Raw genomic sequence first — 27,083 nt, forward strand, 5'->3', positions numbered from 1 at the left:
CTTCTGTCCATCCCTCAACTCGGCTTTGAACTTTCCGGTGAAACGTAGCATGAAATTTGTTTGTTTACAATCGCCAAACTCCCCCAAACTGTGTGTGTTGCTGTTGCTGTAGTTGTTGTTGTTGTTACTGCTGTTATTGTTATTGTTGTTATCAAATGCCGGAAATTATTGTGCGCCATCGTCATCGTCATCGTCCTCATCGAAAACAACATCGCGTCAACTTGCGTGTAAATCCTGTTTATACTTATAAACGTGCAATGCTTTTTGCTGAGCGCTGATTTCATGCATCGTTGACTAATATCGAAAGCACTGTGCAATAGCAAATATGCTGATTGCTGAAAATATGGCCAAAAAACAATAACAATAGGACGGGTTATAACAGGGTTCAGGCTTGTAATAGGGTTGTTTTTTATAATTGTTTACATAGCTTATGATATTTGCTTTCTAAAATTGTTATAACATTAACAGTCCGTTCTCAAGCTACAAAAATCAATGAGCGTGTCTCAAATACTTATGAAAAACATTGAAAATGCATGTGCAAATGCATAAGCACTTTATTTGTTAAAAAATTTCAAGAAAACAAGATTGAAAAGCAAAATAACTCACTTATTTTCATTGTTAATTAGTTTTATATTATATTCGTAAAATGTAGAAAATAATTTCAAATATTTATTATACAATCAAGAGCATACTTATATATATAGGCTTTCTATATATTTTTTTTTTCTGCCCTTAATAAAACTTGTTCAAATAATAATTTAAGTCATATTACCAATGACAATTCGTAAATGAACCCAATTGGGTCATCAAACGCTGCATTTCAATGCACTCTATTATCGGAGGGGTCATTTGATTTCTATAATTACAATGCAAGAGTCATCAAAATCAAAGGCCAGCAGCAATTACAACTCACAAATTACAGAGGACAGGTAATAAAAATAAAAATAAAAAATAAAACATGTACAACAATTATAAACATACCGTGCGATAGAGTTAGCTGTACAGACCATGCAGGTTAAAAACTTTTTCAATTATTTTCATACCCAACACTTTTGGCGTTGTGGGTGGTTTTTTTCCCCCTTTCTTGCAGTTGTCTGCTAAATTTTATATACCAACAACCACAATTATTGCATTTGTTGTTCAAAAAGTGTCAAGCTTCAAAGCACACCGCAGAGCGCAAAAGCTGCCACACGATGCACGCGGCGCGTTGATTGTTGCAAACACTATGCAAAATAGCGGTTAATTGAATCCAGTGAACACCATTTGTATCTGTTGTTATTGTTGCAGTTGCTGTTGCTGCTGCTGCTTGTCCCCCAGCGACATGGTTCAGCATTAATTGAAGTTTTGCACTCTAATGGGGTTGACCGACCCAGCGCAATCGCGCATGACTAATTTTGCATGTTATTTATTTATAGCGGTCAGAAAAATGTTTAAAAAAAAAATTGAAAAAAAAAAAAACAAATTAGGGTAGAGGGTATTATTATTTTGTCACGAAATGAGTAAAGCATTAAAGTTGACGTTTTTGAGCACGTAAAGTATAAACATAGCTTACAAGATCGGAGCACTTTATCGAATAATTGTCATAGGACAATTCACCTCGCACCTCGTTTACAAGAAACAATCTGTTCCGTTTAAAAAACTTTGACAAATAATAGTTATTATTAAAAATCATTCCAATTTATTGTCATAAAAAAAACATCTTGGTACATTAGTTTTTAATTAAGATAAGAAAGTGATGTAGATAATTATTAATGAATTAAAGAATTATATCATTTCTCATCTATCTTTAATGCTAGAGTGTTTTATTGTTCAGCATTTGTATTACATTCTGTTGAATACTTTTTTCTATGCTTACGTTTTAATTGACAGTTATACGTTGATAATAAAATGCTGATATGAGTGTGTGTCACATGCCAAATTGACAATTCCTTTCGTCATGCCCGCATGGTTTTCATGTTCATTGTCAGCTGCAAAACTTTATAGCTGTTGTTGCGTGTTGCATGTTGCATGAAGTGTGGCAGCTGCACTCCTATTCTGTTGTTGCTGTTGTTAAGTTCCAGCTGCTCTCAAACAGACAACATCAATAAAAGTCTGTAATGGCGATGTGCATCAAATGACATTTCTCTATCTTCATTGGTATTCAAAGGAAGTAGGAAATTGCTAGAATGATAATAAACAGATACAATGTTCTATTGAGGAATTCTGCTGTGAATTGTAAACTCAAATTGAGCGCATTCAACACATGTGAATTGAACTAAGAGAATTTCTGAACCGGAATATCATTATATTTTATAAAATTATGTAAGATGATTCAACTGCTCAACTCAGTTTTATATTGTTTGCCATTCTTGAAGATTCCTTTGTGATTATTTTAATAACATGCAGCACAAGATGAAAGACAAACGTGTCTCAGCATTAAATATAATTCATTTAATAAGTTAATTATTAGAAACAAAAAAATTCATATAGTTACTGATAGCTTATCTATACATATTATAATTTTACCAGTTTTTCATAAATATTCAATTAGTAAAGTAATTTATAATAATATATTTTTTAAAAATTATTTCTGCTATCCCATTGAACCTAGAAATATATTATTTTATAAACAATCATTCTTAATTGTCTGAAAAACCAAGTTGAAAATTGTATTTAAAAAAAAAACAGCTTTTTAGCTTTACTGTAAAACGTTTATTAATTATCATCTTCGATCACCTAAAGAGTTTAATTTTTTAAAGTCACTTTACGAAATTTGGTCTAACGAAACCAATCGAAATGTTAGTTAATATTGTCTTCATATATTTTGTCTCTCTCTTAATTAAATGGATAAGACTACAATTTGTCAACGTAACCTTAATTTGTGTAATCCCCACCCAACAATTTAGCGCCTTGCTAAATGCTTATTTTCTGATTTCTACAATACCCACAAAGCACAAGCTCGGCTGAAAATAGTTCTGTTTGCGAATAGCCTCTGCTGATAATCCACACAAAGCGCGTCGCGCCCCAAAAACTATGCAACAAAATAGAAAGCAGAGCCCCAAATAAATGTTCGGCTAGATAGCAGACCACGATTTTTACAGAAAAGTGCATTTAAAATGTACATTGAGGCGGAATACGCGAAAAGGCCTCCCAGCATTGCCCTGGGATCGGTTGGTATTGCCGTGGCATTTGGCTGTTTATGCATGCAACTTGCAGTTGCAATTTTTGCTGTGCCGCTGTCAACAACATTGCGAAATGCATTGCAGCTGCGACAAGGCGGCAAAGGCCTTGAATATTAACTGCATTCCAATGTGCCATAACTTTTGCGTCAGCCCGGACGCAACTGGCTGCCACCACACACAGGCATATGTGCAGGACACCTAAGTCCCGTGTGGAGTGTACCATTTAACCCCCACACTCACACACACATACACACGGAGTACTCTCTCCCTCCTCGTGCAGCTCTGTGGCAGAACCAACTCCCGACACTCGCTCAATAATCAATTCCATGCTGTTGCTTTCGGTTCCATCCTGTTGGCGTTGACTCCTTCACATCGACGTTGCTGTTGTCGTTCACGCTATGCTCCGTTGTCGTCTCTTTATACCCTGTAACCATTAGGTTGAACAGAGGGGTGTATAAAGCCTACTCTTGGAGAGAAAAATCGGGGTATTTTAAGGTTTAAATATATTAACATATATTAAATATATTTCTCTTCAAATTAGGCGTAGCTGATATAAAAAGTAAATACTTTTTATTCGATTTGTAAATAATTTTCTTATCCCTTTTATTAGCTTCTGCCTTGTTGCATAGTATCTGCGAATCGAGCAATCTTCCAACACATATTCCCTCATGTTTTGTGTTACACTTGGTTTAGTTTTATAACCCTTTGTTGTCGTCGTCCTCGTCGTCGTCTACCTCGCCGTGTGGCGTGAAAATTCAAATTAGATTTTAAAATTTAATAAATGTTTGTGCAAATTAAAACGTGGCAAAAGCATCAGTTGCCCCAACGCCTTAACTCAACTGAACTTAGTTTTTCTGGGCTCTAGACAGCGTGAAAAAAAAAACACAATAATCCATGTCGCTTTTAATGGGTTTTTTGTCTAGTCTGTGCAAACAGACACACTTAACAAACATCCGAAACTGGTATTGTGCTGCATTTCCATTTTCTCTGAAATGTTTCGGTGTCGCATGCTTTTTATTTGTCCTGCAAAGTATGTGTATGCTTTTATTTTCTTCTACTCTATAAACAAATTTAAAATGTTGGGAATTGTACACAAATTAATGTGCAAACTGCCCTGGAAACTGATGTGGAATAAATAATATATTCCACACATATTCGGTCAATCGCAGTGATTTAACAACTTTTTATAAAAATAAAATGGCATTTAGGAATAGAAATTTGAACCCTTTGTTTCCAAAAAGAAACTGTGAATAATATGTTTACAGTTACTTTTAATGCTTATACGAAATACTTAATCAATATATTAAAATTAATTAATGCGGCTTAGGTCTGATCATCATTTGTACAAACTGCAGAGAATTTTTGTGCCACGCAAACCAATTAATGCCGTATTGATTTGTTGTTTTCGCGTTGAAGTATTGTCCATTTAAATTACTAAAGAAATGAAAGTTTACATTATCAAATCAAATATTATTATTCATAATATTATTTACCAGTAATAACATTTTCTATACCACCAGCCCGCACGGAACTCCTTAGCGCAATTATTGGGTGACTTGTCATTGTCACGATCCGGTGTTGAAAATTTCATATCCCTTTGCGAGGATAACGCGTCGCCTGCAGTTCCCTTATAGTCGCCCAATGACATCAAACGAAAAAATTCGCGCTCTTCACCAATTTGAAAATGATCATAGTATGCATAACGATTTTCATCATCAAAATCCCTTAGATAAATATACAATTCATGATGTTGTGACTTGGTCATCAAGTGAATTTTTTCCAGTCCGATAAAAAACTCTCCCCTTAAATCACCAAACCCTAAAATATAATCAGTCCAATTGCGATTGAAGTTGACCGAACCATCACGACGCCGCAATATAACAGTCCAGCCGGAATCGGCCAGAGTTGAGTCACAAAATACTGGAAAGGGCTCGACACCGGGCACACGTATCACATGTACATTGGTAGATTTGCCCAGACAACTTGTTGATTGACATTTCTTGAGTTGTGCAACGTATTGAGATATTTTATCAAACAATTGTTTGATCTTTAAAGCATCCGCACTAATTTTTGTCTGCTGTTCAGCCACGATTGATTGTTTGGTCTTAAGGTGAGCTTCTAGTTCAGTTATTTGCCGGTCCTTAAGTTCAATTTTAATCATTTCACCCTGAAATGCGGTTTGCTGTTTATCAATTAGCGCCTTATTTGTTGCTATGAGATCATCTTTAACCTTGCTGCTATTATTACACGAGCCATTCAAATCCTTTAGCTGTTCATACTGTACTTCCCGATTCTTGACTGTTTCTTCACAGATGCCAATACGGTTTTGTAGACTGCTCAACTGAATCTCCAAGCTCTTTATGCTCTCCTCCTGTGCATCTGCCTTCTTTTGTAGCTCAGTGAGCTGCGTTACCTTTCGATTCAGTTGCTCTCTGGATAGAGTTTCTCTGTTTTTTGTCGCATCCTCGCAGACTCCATATTTGATTTGAACAGCATTTAGCTGATTCTCTGTATTCTTTATAACCGTATATAGATCTCTGATTTTTTCTTGTAACTCCGAGAACTGATGCTGCTTTGTTTGCTGCAGAATGGGTTTAACTATACCAAAACAATACGTATTGCATTGCCCTTCCATATCCTTAAACAAGGTCAATGACTGAAATATAGCACGAAATTGGATTTTTACAATTTTCTTTGTTTAGTTGGCAAAAAAAAAAAATAAGAAACCCACCGGCACAGCCATGCCATTATTATCCAATGATTCAAAGTTTAGTTCTTCTATGGTGAACAGCAATAAAATTGTCAGCAAATATCCATAATTCATCATTTTATTATAAAGAACTGAACTATTTAGGTAAACGCTCAAAGATAATTTTAAAATTTTTTATATTCTTGCACTTTTCCAAATGCCAATTTTACTGATCTTTTGAGATTATAATTTTATAGGAGATGAAAGTAGTTTTATAAATTATTTTTGGAAACCGAAACGAATGAAGCTCCTCTTTATTCAACAGTCATATTAAAACTGAATAAGGCGTTGTCCAGTTCCAGAATATTGATATATTTTGTTGATTTCGTGGAAGTAAATTCCATATTATGAGCAATCCGCAGCCAGCTGTTGTTAATAGCTGTTTATATACTTTACATATTGACGATATTTTCCAGTTTATTGACAATAGGTGTGCTGTTGTGTATGCCTCGAATCTTGCAGGTACCCGCATACAGCTGGGGCCTTATTTTATACTTTAAACTAATATAATAATAATTAACTATATTCGACGAACACCTGAAAGATTTCATAATGATTGCTTCAAAGTATAAAGAGATCGACGGACAGATGACGATTTGTTCTTTGAGTTGTACATTTTATGACAACCTCCTTTCTCCTCCTCAAACCATCCTTTCTTATATAACAGAAATGAAATCATTATAATAAATACGAATTTCATACTCTTGCTAAGTTTGGGAAAGTTATCCTTTATAAAATTCAAGTTTTTACCGATATATGTATATACTTATTATATGACAAAATGTTATGCCTTCTCTGAGAGTATTAAAATTAAATTTAATTAAAAATTTGGTTATTCTGATCCATTTTTTGGAAACATATAAATACCTTACGATAGTCAACGTTTTGATGCAGAAATATATTTTCAAGTTCTAGTTCTAGTTTCTTGCTTGATATTAGAAAACTTTTCATCAGCTCTTAACTCTGCATAAGCGCAAATTTAATTAAAAACTTGGATATTATGAGAGAACTTATACTTAAATAATAATGTGGAAAGTTTTATTACCCAATTGGATAATTTTGACAACCTTTTAATTGTTACGGCATGCCAAAAACCACTAGCACGTAAGGATGTACAATCACAGTCTTTAATTTTAAATATTTTAATATTTCGTGCAGAGAATCACGCACCACCCAAACCACGTCTAAGCCGCCCAGTTTGGACCAATTTGCAGTGTTGGCACCTAGACAAAAGCGGGCTGGGGCCCGCACACACCCTTTAACATTTGCATTGCATAAATTTTAATGTCCACACACGCACACAGAGGCAAACACGTGAGAGCCACAACAAATGCTGTAGAGGCAGTATGGCACCATGTGTGGGGGAGGTGCGCGGTGTTCTTTGGGGCGACAGGTTTAAATACATTTTGCACTTGGCAATGGAAAACAGCAGCATATGGAAACGGCTTCAACACCGTTGGCAAACATTTTTGGCTATATACATATCGAAGGGTAGAGAGTGCTCTGGGGTTGCATGGTCCAATGCAGGCTCCCGTAATAACGAGTTTTGCGGTAAATTGAATTGTTGAACATTCCACACTAAAATCGTTTCGTTCGCTGCTCGCTGCGGTCGAGGTTTGCCGACGGGTCAAGCGCAGCGATCCTTTACAGGCCTGCAGCCGGCAGCCGGCAGCCTGCAGCTCGTCTTCCATTTTGACGGGGACGTCCGCTTCAAATATTTATTGATGTGTGCTGACTGGCCTTTAACAGCAGGATATGCCACCGCCCACAATCTGCATACGCCACGGTGGTTGCAAATGCGCATACGGGAAAATGCATGCGGCAAGAAATTATGTTGGTCATCAATTTCATTTCCGTCAGCTCGTGTTATTTGCCCGGCGAATGTAGCATACTTTTTGGGGGCGACCATCTGACAGTGTCACTAATGGTCAATTTGATGATTATTTTACATGCTATGAGTGTCACTTTGTCACTTTTTAGCATCAAAATATTGTCATTTTAAAATTTTCATATTTTGCATGCTAATTTTTTATATTCTCTTATTTATTCTTATAAAAAACTGTAGTTCGTGAAGAAACCATATATTATTATTATTATCAATTTGTAACGAATTATGCAATTCTTTGGAAATTAGGCAAGGATCTTCCCATCAGGCTTTAATTAATATATATAGCAAAATTTTTAAATTTATACAAGTTTACTTAATTTCTATTTATTTATGCTATATCGTAATTCTATATAATTAGTTCCCTGCTCGATTTCACAAGGGATTATTGTGCTGTTTTTACTCTGCAATATGCAAATGCTGTAATATTCTCATGCATCGTAAAATTGTGAGAATACGTCTTAAATGCCTAACTATTAGAGCCCATGTAAGCAATATTCCCATTACACACCCAATGAGAATAAACAAGAAGCCAGCCAGCCAGCCAGCCAGCCGGCAGTCGAGTCACATTTCCATGTGGTACATGGCGTATGCTTAATGTGCCCAATTGGATTTACTGTGCACACACACACACACACACACACGCACACACACTCAGAATTCAAATACGAACTGGACTGACATAAGTTCAAGCGAAAGACTTTAGCCAATGTCTTGCACCATAATTCAGACTACTGCAGTTCATGTCCTTGTGACAGCTGCAGCAGCGTACCAAGGACAATTTCAAATAATTTTAAAATTTAGAGCACACATGCCACTTGAGGCAATGGTGGGTGGTGGGCGGAGAACGGAATGGGGGCAGCTTGTGTGCAACAAAACTGAACTCAGCTCAGAAATTTGCTTGTCTTGTGCCTTTACGAGCTTCAAAATATGCATAAATCTTGTGCTGAAAATTTATATTTACATTTTGCTCGTGCTATTTAACAACATTTGGTCAGCCAAGGCAACTGCTGCCAGACGAGCATCCTTCAGTGGAGGCTGTTGAATATTTTGAGGTTTTCTGCAACCAACGGCATGCCACGCCCCAAAACCCGTACGGCGTCGCCGTTATGCGGTTTGTGCAACGGCTTCAAAAACTTTTCCATTTTACCACTTTGCACTTGTTTCATGCAGTTTTCGGAAAGGGGACGCGGGGCGCGTCAGCGAGGCGACTACAGCTGCAAGTTGTTTGTTTTATTACAAGTGCCAAATAATTTAACTACTAAAATATTAAATTTCTGTTTGAATTGTCGTCAGTGTCCTTGTGGATGCCGGTCTATGTGTGTATAGCATAGCCGCTGGCAGTGGTCATAAATTGTTGGCTACCTAACTCCCCATGCCCCCCACTAGACGTCTACATGAGTATGTCTGTATGTCTGTATGACTGTATGTGTATATGTGTGTGTGTGTGCATATGTGAACTGTGGCAACTCAATGTGTGTTTGGGGAATCAACGGGTCATGTGTTTGAGTTTAATTAAAAAGGGGCATTAGGATAAAAACTTTTATAAACGTGCCCATATTCATACGTATTTCTAAATGATGTATACCGCAAGTTTTTGCAGGAACAGACTGGCTACGTTGTGAGAAGGGGCGCAATTCATGCAGTTTATACAGGTGTATTAGTTTACTTAGGACAGGAGAAGCGGTGGCCATTAAAATCTCTGAAAAGCTGCGGGTTTTAGAACTCCGTTGTTTTGATTCCCAACTAAAGTATAATGCATTTTCTGTTCCACGTATGAAAGTTTTCGCATAAAATATATACGATTTTAAATTACTTAGCTGAAAAATATAATATGTATGTAAATAAATTATCAAATAAATAAATACTACTAGGACTATCGTTATCACATTTAACATTTCAAAACTTGGAAAGGTTGCAGCCTACTTTCTTTTCAATTAAGTTGACTTTGAAGAACTCTTAATATTAAATATTTGTGTATAACACCTTCTCGGTTCCTAAAAAATTATGTTATATCAGACTTTGAGCTAAATAGTAAAATAAAATGAAATACGTTAATCAGATCACAAATATTTGAGCCGAGCATTACCAAGTTTATTTTAAAGATAAATATAAAATATGCCTTTATATTTGACAGGCCCACATATCTTAAATAAAATGAAATAAATTTGAATATTAATCTTATAAAAAAGCATGCACGTTTTAAAAAAAATACATGTTTATTTTATATATTTATAACAAATTTTCTGTATACATATTTAAAAACGTACTTTTTTTTTGTAAAGCATATCATGTTATTTATATATTATTCAATTGTTTTGTTTTTACTCATAAATCAAGCTCTTACAAGCATACGCAATTCCATGTTGTGCATGTGTAATCCTTGTAGTGCAACTAAGCGATATAAAAAGTATTAAAATTGTGTCTATTCTAAGCGGGTCTCCCTTAATAACTGACAAACCTGTGAGTTGCCTAGCTACAACATGAGAAGCTCTCGAAAAGAATGACATGATCAATAAAAAGACACAAGAACAACAGCAATGACCACTTCATTCAGCTTGTTTAAATTGAACTCAAAATTGTGGTTTTACTGGGGTTTCCAAATCCGAACCTAACGCACACACTCACGCAATCACACATTCCGACTAACTGAGACAGCCATCGATTATGGCAGGCGGCTTAAGAGCGAGTGGGCGGTTAAGTGCACCCTCGGCTAGAATGGTTGGGATGGTTGGATGGGGGCGTGTCGGGCACCCGCTGGCGGCTGTCATGTGGTCGTTTTTAAGTGCTTCACTGGTTATTTTCGGGGCATTGGTGGGTGTTCAGTGTCGGGCACTTGATAATGACTACGATGACAACAGCATCGACAATGCTTGCGACGTTGTCATAGTCGATACAAGGACACAAACAGGACTCGACGCAACTGTAACTACTGCTGTTGCTGCTGTTGCACAAACGACTACAAAAACAACTATAGCAAGGACTTGACTGTACCAATTGCATAGAAAGAAAAGATAAAAAGACTGTTGTCATTTACTGACACGCTTGTCGAGTTTTTCAAAATGATGTCATTTTAAATGATTCAGATTTTGTATTAAATAGATTTCGGTGCATGTAATCATATTGTGATTAGCTGTCAAATATTGTTGTGGAGCTTACCCTGATCTTAGCAGGCCAGATTTTTAATCCTAAGTCTGTTGAATTTAGTAAAGCGTTCTCACCGTTAAGTAATTAGAGGTGTAATTTGTTTAGATTTACAATTAAATTATTGTTAAAAACGTGCAAACATTTAATAAAAATATTAATAGGAAAGCGCGAAATGCAGGTATACATTGTTCTATTCTGAAAGTAATTGCTTCAACTCTTCCTTAGACGTGCGGAATCAAAATATAATAAATAAATAAATATTCCAAGTCACAATTGAAATATAAAGGAGTTATTTATATAACGTTATTTATATAATGCTCATATCATAACAATTATCAATTTATTATAATTTAATTAAAATCCTGCATAAAAGACTGTCATTACAAATTCCTGTTTCGTCCCTCGATTATGCAAAATTCTTGAATTTAATTGGAGAATTTTCAGTGTTTGTGCAAATTTGAAGTGTGCCTTAGTCCGTGCCTATTTGGCAAATGCTCGTTAACAGCTTTAGATTATGCTTGAGTACTGGCAGACATAACCGAAACGTAAACCGAGTCATAAACCACTTTTATCATTCCCAAACACGAAATCTTGTAGTTCACTTCATTCGGCATCCTTGCGAGTCCTACTGCCTTGCAGCTGGTATGTCTGGCTTTTATCTAATGTACTTGTCTGCTGCTAGTTTTGCCCAGAAGGCAGTCCACTAACTAAGTATCCTTCATCAAACTTGCAGCCGCACCCACAAAAATACACCGTCAAAGGCCCGCCCACCCTTCCGCTTCCTATTCAAAAACCGGGGGCCAAGTAAATATTTCCACTTTTCGGCCACAAATGCAATTGGGCCTGATGATATTTGTTGCTTCCGTTTTGGCTTGCAGCAGAGGAAATGGAGCTAGTACTGCTTTTGCTTTTGCTGTTATTGCTGTTGTTGTTGTTGTTGTTTCTGTTGTTGTTGTTTTTGTTGTTGTACACTGCAACAACCTGGGCCTGTAAAATTTTACTGAGATTTGTCAGCTTAACAATTGTTTGAGTTATTCTTCGGTAATTTATGTTATTTCTTATCCAATTTTCTTTACTATGCAATAAGAAACAAATTTAATAAAGTTATCTTATTTTATATTAAAAATAGCTTGTTTAAATTTATAGATATTTTGCAGAAATATTTTTTATGTGAATAGTTTGAAAAGTGGTAATCCAAACACATCTAAAAAGCAATTGACTATACTGCATATTATGTAATATCGAATGCTTAGCTTTTCTTATTTTATACAATAATAAAAAGAAGTGCTAATATTAATAAGAAAAAAATATAAATTGAGTGCCAAGCTAAGCTTCTGGCACTGACTCTTAGCATTTTATTTGTATTTTGCTCAGTGTATAGGCCTATAAACCACAAATTTCCTGTTGTTATTCTATTTTTTGGCGAATCTCTGCGAGTTATCTGCGTATACAGGATGAGCTATTATTCACTATTTAACATTCAGTACTCACCATTCACTATTCACCAACAATTTGAAATTGGGGTGTGCGTAGGCAAATCCGAAAATAAAACCGCAATTTTTCATTTGTTTTACGGTCAAATCGCATGCAATGAATATTTGAATACATGTGAACTTTTCACGTGTGTTCGTGTGTGTGTGTAAACGTGTGTGTGTTTGGGCAAATGCACTCCCTTGAGCACATTCCATTTCTGCCCACTTTATCATTGGCCTTTCCACATATTCTCATTGCTTTCTTATCTTGGCGCATTAGCAGCGCCTGCATTGTGCATGGTCGAAAATTCCGGGCTCCTATCCATGTTCCATGTATACCAATGTGTCCAATGCCAGGCAGTTGTCCCATTGAAACTTTGTACGTTGTGCGACAAGTCGACATATTTCTCTCTTTCCCTGTCTGTGTGTGTGTGTGCTGTCTCAATGGTTAGTCTCTGGTCGCTTGTTGATATTGCACTTTGCCTTGCATGCAAAATTTGGCAGCCGAAGCAACTCCTCCTGCTGTTGCTGTGGTGGCTGCAGGTCGAATTTAGGGGCAAAAGCCAAACAGTTGCTCTGCCAAATGAACTTTTCTAATTCCATGAACCAAGCCGCAGCCTCAGCCTCAGCCCGAACCCCTATCTTTATTCTCATTCCAGACTCTTAGCATGAACTACGGCTGGCTGTTCTTGGGGGCCACATTTTCATTCATGGCATAGAAAATTATTCTGTCGTTAATTAGTGAACGATACACACACACACATACACACACCTGCGCACACGCACTCCACACACCATACAGGCACATCGGATAGAATAGAGTCGAAAGATTTGGCTTATTTCTACATCATTCGCACGCAGTCAAAGTTGTGTATCTGAAACTCGTAGCTGATGTCCTTTCATTTCATCGCTGTATGAACATTTACCTTCTCCCCCGCACTTGTCGTTGTCCTGGCATGACCACAAATTGCTTGGCTACCATTTTCATTTGCTGTTAGCTTCTAACTAAACATTTTGCTCGTTTTCTCCGAAATATTCTTGTTTATCTATGGTACAGCACTTGAGTTGAGTGACAAGCAGGCATAGCAATAGCTTGGATAAGGATAAGGGGACAGGTGCAAGTATTTAACAGCTACAACATTTAAGCAGTCAGAAAATGCACACGGAGAATGTTTTAATATAATTTATGGAATTTTCATTACATTTTACTCTATATCATTTATGGTTATTAATAAAATGTGGAGTCTTTCCAAATAATGTATTCAAATCTAAGCTATTTGGTAGAATAGTAATAAATCTCTCTCGTTTGATAAATGTATCAATTTTTTAAAGAAAACAAAAATAAAATTTTTTTTAAGAAAAATAAAGAAAAAAAAAACACCTATTACATAATTTAAGTATCATTCTATTTTATATTGCCACCGATATCTTATACGCAATAAAAAGTTAATTACCCTTGTAGACATTTGGCTTAGGACGTTACTGAAAGAATAGTGAATCTCGTAAATGTAAAATATCTGGGAAAATATGACATTTTGCAGTACAATAACTTATTTTATATCCATTCTTTTTTATAGCCAAAACAGTTTTTCTTACGACCTCGCGTTTCTTTGGCAGCTTTATTGTATAGAGCAAAGTTGTCTGACGATAGCTTTGAAATCTTTAGACTTGTTTACAAAGAAGCTGATCTTGCGATCTTTTATATTAAAGTGCTTTAGCAATGTTTCGATTAATTTCAAATTTAATGTGTGTAAACTATTAAACCTTTAAAACCTTAACAAGAACAAAATAACTTTCAGATAATATTTATGTGAATATATCACCTATCCCAAACGCTTAAACAATATGGATCGGTAAATATCGATTGTTGTTAGAGAAGACGGGCATTCTCTTAGATATAAATTCGTTCACTGACTTATTTTCTGTGCACATAAATACATAGAAATCTCAGACATTAATTCCTAAACATTTTCGTGCAAATCCAACGTAATCTCTAATTGTAAGCGGCTCATCTCTAACTCGGGCCATTTGTATGCCCGCAAGTGACTGATAGAAATATTTCCAAGGCAGCTCTTACTTAGGTTTACCGCATTTACATAAAAACTAACGCATATGTACGAATTTGTATCTTTATGTATTTAATATTAATGTGTTTAAGCTGAGAAAAAAACAACAATAGCAAAAAACAGATGCCACAACACAAGCAACGAGTAAGAGCTCCGAGAGAAGAGCAACCAGTCCGACTAAAGTCTGAGCCGCAAAAACTAATTTGTATGCGGAAAGCGATGTCGTTGTGTCGCCAGAACCGACTGTCTGACCACGTGTCCGTCGCATTTGTTGGTCTACACCCGCGCCGGACGCTGCCGAAATGCGTAATTTCGTACTTGAGGGGGGGGGGCCTCTTGGCCATGTGGGCAGCAGGGAAGGCGGCTGTCCCGGCTGTTGGCTGGCTTTATGTGGAAGTGTTGAAGCGCAGGTGACGGCGACAGGAAGAGCTATAGCTGCTAACACTTCCAGTGCCCAGGCAAAGCTCTCACACAGTATACCCAGAATAGGAGGATCCATAGGTTATCATATGGGCATAGCCCACATAGCTGGAGGCGTTGTGCAAATGAATTGAAGATTTGTTTTGCCCACACGAAAGGAATATCGATTCTTGAGGCATCTGCTTTTTAAGTGTCACAGTATTGAAGGCAAACACATTTCTTTTCATATGTTTATTCATGGGAAACTATTTGTGTCAGATTAAATATGCATTAGACAAAGGTTTTATTATTCAACTCATTAAAAAACGCTTTCCTATCGAACGAGAGTTTCGCAATGCTGTCTAAAATGAATGTCATAAAATGATTAATTCAAATTAACATTTCATGGAGAACTCGCATATGAAGCCAATTTTATGTGCCAACAAAACGAAATATTTGGTATTTGTTTTTAGAAAAGTTTGAATTTATTTGCCCTGGAGAATAAACTAAAAATATTATATGTATATTATGCGTACAAAATAACTATATATTTAAAAGTGAAATTTGAAATAGTAAGCAAATGAATTTAATTAATATGTAATTTAATTAAATGTAATTAAAATGTAAAGTAAATATCAGTAAAAAGAAAGCTTATGCATAAATATAAGCAACTAGGAAGTTAAACAGCAAAGGAATTGTATTTGAATTTATAAACATATAAACTTCGATTGGTCGAGATGTAATTTGAAAATATTGTTATAATGTCCAATGCAGAAATTACAAATTTAAATGAAGTGTCAAAACATACAAATAGAGTTCATACTAAACTTAAATTTGAGAATCATTATAATGAAGTTAACATGACCTCAAAATGTAATGCAAGAATATATAAAATATTAGTGAGCAAACATTAATATAGATTTCATTCAATTTAATAGAATAAAAATCTATTTTATAAAATATCTACTGCATAATAAGGGCAGCACATTACAGCATGCTTAAAAATTATGACTTATGACTAAATTCATTTGCTTTAGAGCCTGAGTTAAGATTAAATTTAATATTTAATGAACATTTGATTTACCTACATTGCAAAAGCTACTAAAGCAAATTGACATATATGTCGGGTTTTATATCAAAAGCCGCTTAAGCATTATCCTGTGCGGCATTTAAGGCTCAATCTCTTTCACACACACTTGCACGCACGCAATCACAGCATCAACAAAGCCTGGATAAATTAAAACATTTTTTAATTAAAACAAATAATAATATGAATGAAAACATAAAACAACAGTTGCAAAGTAAACAAATTAAGGCTGCCAAATGACGTTCACTCTGACGATGATGATGAAGATGGGGATAAAACTGGAAGTGGAAATGGAAATGGGTATAGAAATGACGACGGACGCGAAGTAAACAAAACAAAAGGAGCAAGAAGAACAAAATAATCAAATCATTTGCAAAATAAAAGCAAATTACTGAGAATTATATGTAATGTATTTACACACACACACACACCCACCGACGCACTCGCACACATACACACACCGCAAGAGCATTTGCAAATGCGCATAAGCGCTCTACATATGTACTCAAGTGCCACGCCCAGTTCATGTGCACGCCCTCGAACTTTGCTTGTGGCATTAGCTACATGTGACGCCCTCTTGTAAGCTATTAAACTTTTATTTTATATATTCAAAACCTTCTGAGAAATGGAAATAAGCAGCTTGTCAAGCAACATGACGAATTTTTCTGTCAGTAATCGCGAAATACTCATTTTGGCGAAATTAATTATTAACTTAAAATGTTATTGCTATTTCGCTTAGATCACACTTCGAGCAGCGCAGCCTGTACAACATTTGCGAAGACAACACAAAGAGGAATGGCAAAATACTTGCTCTCTTGTGAGAACAAAAATAAGCAACATTTTACTCTTTAACATAATGTATGTGTGTTTTTAATGAATGGGTTCAAGTCAAGAGCACATCGTTATATTAATCTTTAAGGCTAGGCATTTCTTAACGCTATGATAAGATCGAAAGGAAACTTTCTTCTTTCCTTTCCTAGTCATTTAACTTATATTTATACGAATGACATTAATTTTTCAAAGCATTCGCGTTCCCTATTTGTAAATCGGCAAATATCTATCTATCATTTTGCTGCACTCTGAAACATGTTGAGAAAATAGAAATTCCTAAGAATACATAATTTAATGGGTATTGAAGTTGTGGGTCCCTCTTCGTGTTCACCGAGCTACTTGTTGTTGGCTCAACGCGTTCTTTACATGTTTAAAGCGTCGAAATTGCAAAAAACGTCTGTTTTTGGCCTGTAGGGATTTCTTGTATAGTATGCGGGCGAATTTCTTCTTCTTTCTTTGCGCTTTGTAAGGGCATTGTGGGCGTTTTTCGCCCTCAATTTCATTTGCAATTGAATTTGGGATTATTTTTCATTTTTGCTGCGCATCTTTTGCAGAGGTCACAAGTGGCCTGAATGGCTCCGAATGGGGCAAAGCAGGCGGGGGTCAAAAGTCCGACCGACTCCCCCTCTAGAAAAGGCGCTTGCATGTCTGAGCGCCGTTTGTCTCTGACTGACGCTGTTGCTATTGCTGCTGTTGTGCTGGAAATCCCCTGGCAGTAGCATGTTAGGGGTGGGACAAACCCTAAGCTTGCCTGAGCTGGCAACGGGAAGTTGTAAAATTCATAAGTCGAGCGCGTGGCTTTTGTGCAATTGGAGCAACAAGAAACGAAAGCTGAAGGCACAGACTAAAAAAATCTTGTACAAGTGCAAGTTTCTTCGGTTTGAAAGTGGGGCCTAGAGGGGCATAGGGATTGTGTATGGAGTAGGGCGCTTGAATTGGGTGTCGAAGCGACTGCAGGCAAAGATAACACCAAAGTGCACTTTAATCTATGTGAAGAAATCTCAGAGCGTCGCGACGCTGCAGCAAAATATGATTGAAGTGTCGGTTAAGGATTGGGCTGGATGGGCCGGCAGGGTTAGCTCCTCCAGCTGGCTGTGTGTGTGTGTGTGTGTGTGTGTGTGTGTGTGTATGGCGGCACCAGGGTATGTGTGTGCTCGTGCCAACGAAAAGGCACAAAGAGTAAACGCTTGAGTGGCAGCCGGCGAGAGAAAGAGAAATTGGAAAAATGAAATGTGAAGAAAACTGCGCCAACAGCTGTTGATTGAAATGGCCCCCACACACACACACACACACACACACACACACACACACCGATAACTTCAAATACAAAATGTCACACACACACACACACACACACACAGACAGACAGACAGGATAACGTGAGCAGGGCGGACAGCTACCAACTCGAGTGGCGCTCTCAAAGCAGCACACAGCATAAAGACCGAAAATCAGACAACATCTTGGGCAAAGGCTGCCTGCGTCCAGGCAAACACATCAGATAAGCACGATTGAATGCAAGCCCTTACCAAAGAGCACAGCGCAACAGCGGGCGGGAGTCGCAAAGAGTGATGGACGGGCTACAACAACAAAGCTGTCCTAAAAAACCAACCAAAAGAAAGTAAAGGCGCTACAACACACACACACATACACACACACATTAAAAAAGGAGTAAAAAAAAGCAGAAAAAACGAAATAAAAACGGGTCATTGGAGTAAGATGAGCGAGCAGCTCTTAAACCAGAAACCCCTAAACCCTTCTTAAAATGGAAATGCCGCGGTGCACAAAGAGCTATACAGCGAGCACACAGTTGGTATAATCTAATACAAATACTGCACGACTACGAGAAGCCCTGTAAAATGGGTTGAATGAAATAATTATCATTTTATCTACCGTGATATGACTAATTTTATCTGAATATGATCATTATATTTTTAAATTCCATATCTATATCGATCTCTATTTGTTACTCAGCTTATTATCATTCTTACTATAATTTTTAATATAATTATCATAATCACTGTCACTATCAGTACAAATATTAACATTATCCCTATCGTTATCATTATCATTAATATTGTCTTTATCATTATCGTTATCATTAATACCATCACTTTTATTATCACCATCACTATCATTATAATTATCATCATTATCATTGTCATTATCATTATCATTATCAATTATCCTTAGCATAAGAAACAAACCCAAATTTTAGTTAATTTTACGATTTTTACTTTTTAATAAGGGCTTATCTAAGTTTGTTCTTTTATATTTATCACTCCACCCTCAAATCAATCATTATTCTAATGATATGCTCGAAATGGTTTCATCAGCCATTGCAATAATTTAATAACCGCGCATACCCTGTACAGCAGTTTCGCTTATAGGGCATAAAGATAGACAGAGAGTTAAGGGATGCCTTTGAAATGCAAATTATACCCCAAGGAGGTAGGTAAGAAGGGACGGTAAAGGGACTGTGCGACTGTTGGAAATGCAGCGGAAAAGAAAATGCGGAAACTGCGCGCTGTCGGATTCTTGGCTTGTCGAGTGTTATGTATTTAGTGGCTGCTTCAGCTGTTGCTACCCCTTGATTGCCCCGGTCCACCCCTGCTCTTTAGCACCTGCCGTACAATTTGCGCTTTGGTATAGGTCGCGTTTTGTTGTTGCGGCGTTGCCATACAGTGTCCCTGCCGAAGTTTGGCAACACTGTGGACTCTACGCAAAGAAATAATAAAGACAAACAATGCATTGTGCGTTGGAATGGAAGGAAAGGGCAGAGCATTGCAGAGCAGAGCAGAGCAGGTGGAGAAACAGTGTAAAAGCATAATGATAATGGCAGCAGCAGCAGCAGCAGCTATAAAGCCGCCCCCTCATCCCACTTTTGCGACCAACTTGACACAATAGCAGTCAGCCAAATAAAAATTTATGGCACAGCTGAAAATTGCAATGTTGCCAGTGTGTACACACTATGGCCCCGGGTCCGAAATCCCATTCGAATACGTACTAGGGAGTTGGGAAAATATACTGTGAGTAGTGGCCCACTGTAAAACTGGGTGGCCTGTTATGAGTTTTAACGGTTCGTTGAAGCTGGCCAGCATTGGATAAGGAATTAAAGTATAAACCAAGAATAATGAAAACTTTTAATGAAAAGTGCACGAACTTCATAATGTTGTCCCAGCCAGAAGAAGCTTTTATTAGCATAGCGCACTTTCGATTATGTCTCTTAAAGTCAAACGAACTCAGATTTGAGTACGTACCTTAATATTAATATTAATATTATTTTCTTTTAATGCATCCATGCAAAAAGTCAAAGAGAACATTTTAAAGTGCTGTTTTAATATGCTTTTACGAATGGAAATGGTTGCCAAATAAAATTATATTTTTCAGCAATGAATTTTAAGCGATAAAATGTATGGAATAAATTTTGCCATATTTCTTTTGAACAAAAATTGGTATGGCGTAAAAACTATACATTGACTTTTATTTGTGAATTTAAAATAATACAAATATTATTGATTTAAACATTTTGATAAGAGTTATAAATATAAAGAAAATAGATCAAATATATATATTTGAGGTGAGTGAAGGTCACAATTGATATCTACCCTCTTGTAAACAATTCAGTTGTACCACAGTACTTACAGTACTTACCGCCTAAGGGTGTCTGGCTAAATATTTTTTTGCTGTATATTTTATTCACTTAAAGCGGCTTTGTACATTGCCTTACTGCCCCAGAACGAACAGTGCGCCCATATTGCAGGCAAGATATGTAAAATGAATGTAAATTGCTGTAACCATAAAAATGCGGGCAGCTATTTGAAAAAATAAAAATCCTGAGCGCCTGGCTTGACAATTGCAGCTGTGGGCACAACGGAGAACGGAGCGTGCAAAGCGCGTCAAGATAAAAGAAATTAAAAAAAGTAAATAAATAAAAAGACCGACAAAAGTAAAGTGGAACCGCACAGTGTTTAAACAATAAAACAATAAATTTTCATTACCGGACTCGGGGCTATTAACTGTTTCCGCTAGCCGAAAAGAAAATGCGTTTAAAGTGCAGCGATTAAATATATTATATAAATAAAGTACGAATTGTTTACATGCATGCCGTGGATGCATTTAAAGTGCAGCAGCCGCTAAAAGTATGCAACACTTTTATAATTCATATAATTCTTTTTGTTTTTCCATCAAACATTTGACTTTGGCATTTGCATTAAAATTTTTTGTTTATTTTATTTAATTTTTTTTATTTAATTTTTTTATTTTTGTTGCTTTTAACTCGGCTACTCTTACCGCCCGCCCTCGCCGTCTCTCTGTCTGTGTGCGTTGCGCTTTAATTACATTTTCGTGGTTTTCATTTTGTGCGCCATAAATAATTTTACCATGCAATGCGCTACTTGTTCTTTTTTTTTTTTTTGTTTTAAAGTGTTTTTTTTTTTTAAATTTTTTCTTTTTGAATACAATTATTTGGCTCTGGTCCAGAGTAGGTGAGACTGAAATGTTGTTGCCTTTGCGGCTGCATCAGCATTAATTTGCTTAAAATGAAAACGTGCCACAAATTCTTTATTTTTATATTTTTTAAGTCTACTCTCAGCTCAACTTCAACTCAACATCAACTTGAACATTTCTTTCCTTTTTTTTTTATTGTATTTTGCAGGTAATGTGGGCGGCTGCGGCATTACGGAGGAGGTCTCGCAGTGGATGGAGAACATACAAAATTCAGCGGTTGAGGAGCTGCCTGTGCCCATGTCAAAGGATGTCCAAAAGCTGCACCGGAAGCAGCAGCACAAAAAGGCTGCTGGTCCCCAACAACAGCCACAGCAGCAACAACAACAACAACAACAGCAACAACAACAACAGCCACATCCTCCCAAGAAATACGCCAGCGGCGATGATGATTTCAAATTTCCACATCAGAAGTATACAAAGGAGGCAAACTTTGCCGATGGTGCATTCTATGATCCGGAGACCGGTCGTCGATTGGGCTCTACGGCCAATGTCGCCGATTGGCATGAGCTGGTCCACGAGCGTGTGCGTCGCGCCACTGGCGGCAACAATGCCGGCAGTGGCTCCAATGCCAGCGGTTCGACCAGCTCGGCGGGCCCCGGACGTGGCCGTGAGGATAACAAAAATACCTGCTCGCTGTATATACAAACAGATCCATTGATTTGGCGCCACATACGCGAGGGTATCGCCGATGTAAGTCTGGCTATCAACTGGGCGGGAACGGGAAAAGGGGAACGGGGAATTGCGAACTGGCAAACGGCAAGTGCAGGAGACTGCGCCTGTCAGCTCGTGCGCCAAATTAAAAGCGAAGCGGCTGCAGTAGCAGCGGCAGCAGCAGCTGGCGTGTGGGCTGCGGGAATTGTGGCTTAAAGAACACAAAACAAAATCCATGAATTTTGCAATTTTTTACGAGCGAACGCTTCACTTTTGGGTTTGCGCATAAAACAAAAGGCCTGGCCTGAAGTACGCTTTTTTCCATGGTGCGGCAAATAACGAAGCCGTTGGTTGGGGCTAAATGGGAGGTGGATTGCGAGGTATATGCGCGCGTAGTCAGTCAGACGCCATTTTTTGTTTAACGCGAATGCAAAGAAATTGAGTGATGCGCTACGTTGAGTGAAAATTGTTCTTTAGTTGGCTGAAAGTTAGGTTAGGTTGCGAAAAGTTGGGTTAAGCTGAAAGTTAAGCAAAAGTTAGTCAGCTTTCAAGATTAAGGAATCTTAATGGAAAAACTGCACAACGGAGATTTTTTAAATCTTTGGTTTATGCTTAAAAAGATTGTGTGACCGTATTTTCGGAGGCACTAATCAATATAATACTAGAGTTGGTCGTAAATTTAATAGCTCGACGTTACTTATACATATTTCTTAGACCAAATGCTTTCCTTATTTTTATCATATAAGCAAAATGATTTCTGTCGCATAGCTGAGCTACTAACCTTAATAATAAGTCAACTAAAAAGTCATTTGAAACAATTTTCGTTCAAAATAATATGAAAATTCAAAAATATTGTAGGGAAATTAAAGGTTGATACTCGCAATACTCAAAGATTAGTTCTCTTGATCTCTATTCAGAATAAATTCAGGCTTAACTTAATTATTTTTCATATAATTATTATTCCGAGTTGACAATAACCTCGAGAGTTCAGCACACATCAAATCATTTAGAGCATAATTCAAGCAGCTCTTAACCACTTGCCTACTTTGACAGCATCCCCAGTTTCTAAATAGGGCGCTCAAGTGGTTATTTTATTTTGCAGTAGAGTTATTTCCTACCTTTAAATTTGCCCGGGTGTCGCCTGCTTTGCGGCGTCTTCAAAGCAATCAACCAATCAGCTGACCTGCTTCGGTTTCTACAGCGCATGCAATCAACCGTTATGGCTCACGAGCTTCCTCTCTGCATCTCTGTTTTGCTTTTCAGTCATTTCTCGTTCCCTTTGCTTTCTCGTTCGCAAGCAATTCTTTTGCCGCACTCAATGTTTACGTTCATTTTTTCGCATTGTTCGCGATGTTGTCGACGTCAACATCCTCGTCAGGGTCGTCCTGCAGCCCCCGACCCCCTTGCGATACGCTCAGTCCGTTTCTCTCTTCTCTCTCTCTCTTTTTTTTTTTGTCTGTTTATTTGCAATGAGTTTTGCATAATTCGCGCATTTGTTTCGTTCGCCGCTGCGTTCGTGACGCGTTTTCTATACTCTATTGGTGCAGTTCGTAGGGTATGCTCATTTTGGGCAAGAGACCTTGAAACTTGCTTTCGTCCCATTCAAAAGTTTTAAATTTATAAAGTTTGGAAACATTTCTGCTGTCCTTTTGTTCCACATATTTAGTTATTCAAACTACATTTTACAGGGTATTTGTTGGCCCACAACCTTAGTATAATCTCTCTCTCTCTCACTCGATGTTGTCACTGAGCCCAGCGGCGCTTTGATTTTGGAACAAAAACTGCCGTTAGCGGTGCGATGATAGACCCTCTGCCCCAGCTCCACCTCCATCCCGGCCCAAGCTCACGGAATCCCGCAAAGCCACCCGCTCGACGCGCGCGTATAAAAACGAATAAACTTCTGAAAAATATTCGACGGGTTTTTAGCTGAATTTGCATTTTTATACAAATATATTTGAAGAGTGCTTGTTGTGTATGTGCGCGCGCGTGTGTGTGTGTGTGCGTGTGTGTGTGAGGGGGGCTCTGCTCTGGTGTGGGCAATCTTGGCATGGGGTCGGGAGGTTGTTTGTTTGTCTGCCTGCTTTGTCTGCCACGCCCATCCTGCGACAGCCTGTTTGCTAGAAATGTCAAGCGCAGTGGCATTGCGGTTGAGATTTTTATTACGCGCGCGCGCCTAAAAGTCGAATGCTTTTTATTTTAAGTTATTTTTTTTTTTGTTAATTAATTTTGCAATATTCTTCTCGCTCTTTCCCTGCAGCACGATCGCGGCCGCAAGTACGAGGTGGACGTGAAAACCCGTGAGGAAATCACATCGCTGATTGCACATCATGTGACGGCCGTTAATTACATTTACCGCAACACAAAGTTCGACGGACGCACCGAGCATCGCAACATACGCTTTGAGGTGAGTGCACAGCAGCGCCCCCTGTGGTTGGCAATTGCCAACAGCGTTGGCTCCATCCTTCCCACAATGAGCACCGAACAAAGGCCGTGTCCCAGGACCCAGTACCTCGACGCGGCTGCAAAGAGAAACGTTTAAGCACAAACAGCCCCAATAATTATGCCAGAAACGAGTCGCTGGCAGTTGAGTCGAGTTGGGATGAATTTATTAAACCCCATCTTAAAGCAGAGTTCTCCAAAAAGGATTGAAATTCTGTGAAACTAGTGAAACGACCTGGAATTGTAGCTAGAGCTTAAATTAAAGACCTAAACAAATGTTTAAAGCTGTTTCCTCTTTTATTAGGTCTTCAATTTGAGTCAAAGTACCAAACTTAAAACAATTTTTTTTTTGTTTTGTAAAATAAAGGAGACTCGTTGTGAAATGATTCTAAGTTGTATACGACTGCAATTGAAACACTTAAATTTCAAATAATTTCCTTAAGCTCAGGCTCTGTTTTCCAAAATCTCGTAGACTCAGCTGATAAGTCGCCCATAAAGTTTTAAATTGCTTAGGAATCGTTTCACAAAATAAACTGAAATTGAAAATATGTAGATACAGAAATATTTTTAAATTTAGACAATATTAGCTAGACTTAACATAAATGTTTTTTTTTTTCTTTCCATTTTTCACAGTCTATTTCAAAATTCTAACTATTTTTCCGCTGTTTTCTGACAACGCTTCTTTCCAGGTGCAACGCATTAAAATCGACGACGATTCTGCCTGTCGTAATGCCTACAATGGCCCGCACAATGCATTTTGCAATGAGCACATGGACGTATCGAACTTTTTGAATCTCCACTCGCTAGAGGATCACTCAGACTTTTGTCTAGCCTATGTATTTACCTACAGGTGATTAACAACAAAACAATATATTTAGCTTGAATGTTAACTTAAACTTCTGCCCATGCAGAGATTTTACGGGCGGTACTTTGGGCCTGGCCTGGGTGGCCAGTGCATCAGGCGCCTCCGGCGGCATCTGCGAGAAGTACAAGACCTACACGGAGACTGTGGGTGGTCAATACCAGAGCACCAAGCGCTCCTTGAACACGGGCATCATCACCTTTGTCAACTACAACAGTCGCGTGCCACCAAAAGTATCGCAGCTGACACTTGCCCATGAAATTGGACACAATTTTGGATCTCCGGTGAGTAAACGAATGGTGTGGAGGGGGAGTGAAGGGAGTTATGCCTTCTCTCACTAGAGAATAATTGAGCATATATTCTATATGTATTAATTTAAATTGCTTTTTTAGCTATTTTATTTAATAATATATTTATTTCCATTGTCTCAGTTAGACCCAACATCATAATTTGCAATCCTCATTTGGATTTTGCACAGTTGAGCAGAAATTTCGTGTTCCATTCCGCAGTTCTACCCAAATTTTACTCACTAAACGACGATATCTTCTTTTATTTTGCTCAACGAATTTCGTGTTCCATTTCCTCGTTCCACAATTTGTGTTAATGACCCGTAACTTAAATTAATTGCTTTCAATTTGTTGTTTTATTCAAAAACTTGTTTAATGTCGATTGGTTGTTCCATTCCATCGTTCCGAATACCTAAATTAACCCATTCGATTGCTTACAGCACGACTACCCGCAAGAATGCCGTCCTGGTGGTCTAAATGGCAACTATATTATGTTTGCCAGCGCCACCTCAGGTGATCGTCCAAACAATTCGAAGTTCTCACCGTGTTCTATACGCAACATTTCCAATGTACTGGACGTGCTAGTGGGCAATACGAAACGCGACTGCTTTAAGGCCTCGGAGGGCGCCTTCTGTGGCAACAAGATTGTGGAGTCTGGCGAGGAGTGCGACTGTGGTTTCAACGAGGAGGAGTGCAAGGACAACTGCTGCTATCCGCGTCTGATCAGCGAATACGATCAGTCGCTGAACTCCAGCGCCAAGGGCTGCAAGCGTCGCGCCAAGACGCAGTGCTCACCCTCGCAGGGACCCTGCTGCCTGGCCAACTCGTGCGCGTTCGTGCCCACGCACTATCACCAGAAGTGCAAGGAGGAGACGGAGTGCAGCTGGTCGAGCACATGCAATGGCACCACCGCCGAGTGTCCGGAGCCGCGGCATCGCGATGACAAGACCATGTGCAACAATGGCACCGCCCTGTGCATACGCGGCGAGTGCAGCGGGTCACCCTGCCTGCTGTGGAATATGACCAAATGCTTCCTTACCTCGTCCATGCTGCCGCACGTGGACAAGCGGAAGCTGTGCGAGCTGGCCTGCCAGGATGGCAACGACACGGCCACCTGTCGCAGCACCAGCGAATTTGCCGCCGAATATAATATACAGCCGGGTGGCATCAGTCTCCAGCCGGGCTCACCCTGTGACAACTTCCAGGGCTATTGCGATGTCTTTCTCAAGTGTCGCGCCGTCGACGCCGACGGGCCGCTGGTGCGGCTCAAGAATCTGTTGCTCAATCGCGAGACGCTACTCACCGTTGCCGAGTGGGTCACGGGCAACTGGTATCTGGTGGTGCTAATTGGCGTTGGGTTCATTGTCGTCCTGGGCGCATTCATCAAATGCTGCGCCGTCCACACGCCCAGCTCCAATCCGAAGAAGCGTCGCGCCCGTCGCATCAGCGAGACGCTGCGTGCGCCAATGAATACGCTGCGCCGAATGGTGAGTCCGACTCTCCGGCAATATTATATATATTCTAAATATGTTTGTCTAATA

The 27,083-nt window shown here is 38.4% G+C and overlaps 2 protein-coding genes across 6 annotated transcripts in view; one reads left to right on the top strand and one right to left on the bottom strand.

Annotated features, from left to right (window-relative positions):
• Positions 1-27,083, top strand: part of kuz (zinc-dependent metalloprotease kuz) — a 140,441-nt gene that overhangs the window by 109,100 nt on the left and 4,258 nt on the right. For all 5 annotated transcript variants that reach the window (XR_011416643.1, XR_011416642.1, XR_011416644.1 and 2 more), the window contains exons 6-10: positions 21,452-21,993; positions 24,212-24,358; positions 25,083-25,243; positions 25,305-25,539; positions 25,983-27,029. Coding sequence is in view for 2 of the 5 variants with exons in the window: in XM_070209070.1 (XP_070065171.1) it covers positions 21,452-21,993; positions 24,212-24,358; positions 25,083-25,243; positions 25,305-25,539; positions 25,983-27,029 (2,132 nt within the window). In the remaining 3 variants the exon portion in view is untranslated. The remainder of the gene's footprint in view (positions 1-21,451; positions 21,994-24,211; positions 24,359-25,082; positions 25,244-25,304; positions 25,540-25,982; positions 27,030-27,083) is intronic.
• LOC116651500 (fibrinogen-like protein 1) lies at positions 4,333-6,149 on the bottom strand. The gene is made up of 3 exons (XM_032437976.2): positions 5,893-6,149; positions 4,655-5,817; positions 4,333-4,595 (listed from the first exon to the last, which is right to left on the bottom strand). The coding sequence occupies exons 1-3, from the start codon at positions 5,986-5,988 to the stop codon at positions 4,475-4,477; spliced, it is 1,380 nt and encodes a 459-aa protein (XP_032293867.1). The 5' UTR covers positions 5,989-6,149; the 3' UTR covers positions 4,333-4,474.

The sequence above is a fragment of the Drosophila virilis genome, chromosome 4 (genome assembly GCF_030788295.1).
Source record: "Drosophila virilis strain 15010-1051.87 chromosome 4, Dvir_AGI_RSII-ME, whole genome shotgun sequence".
NCBI lineage: Eukaryota > Metazoa > Arthropoda > Insecta > Diptera > Drosophilidae > Drosophila > Drosophila virilis.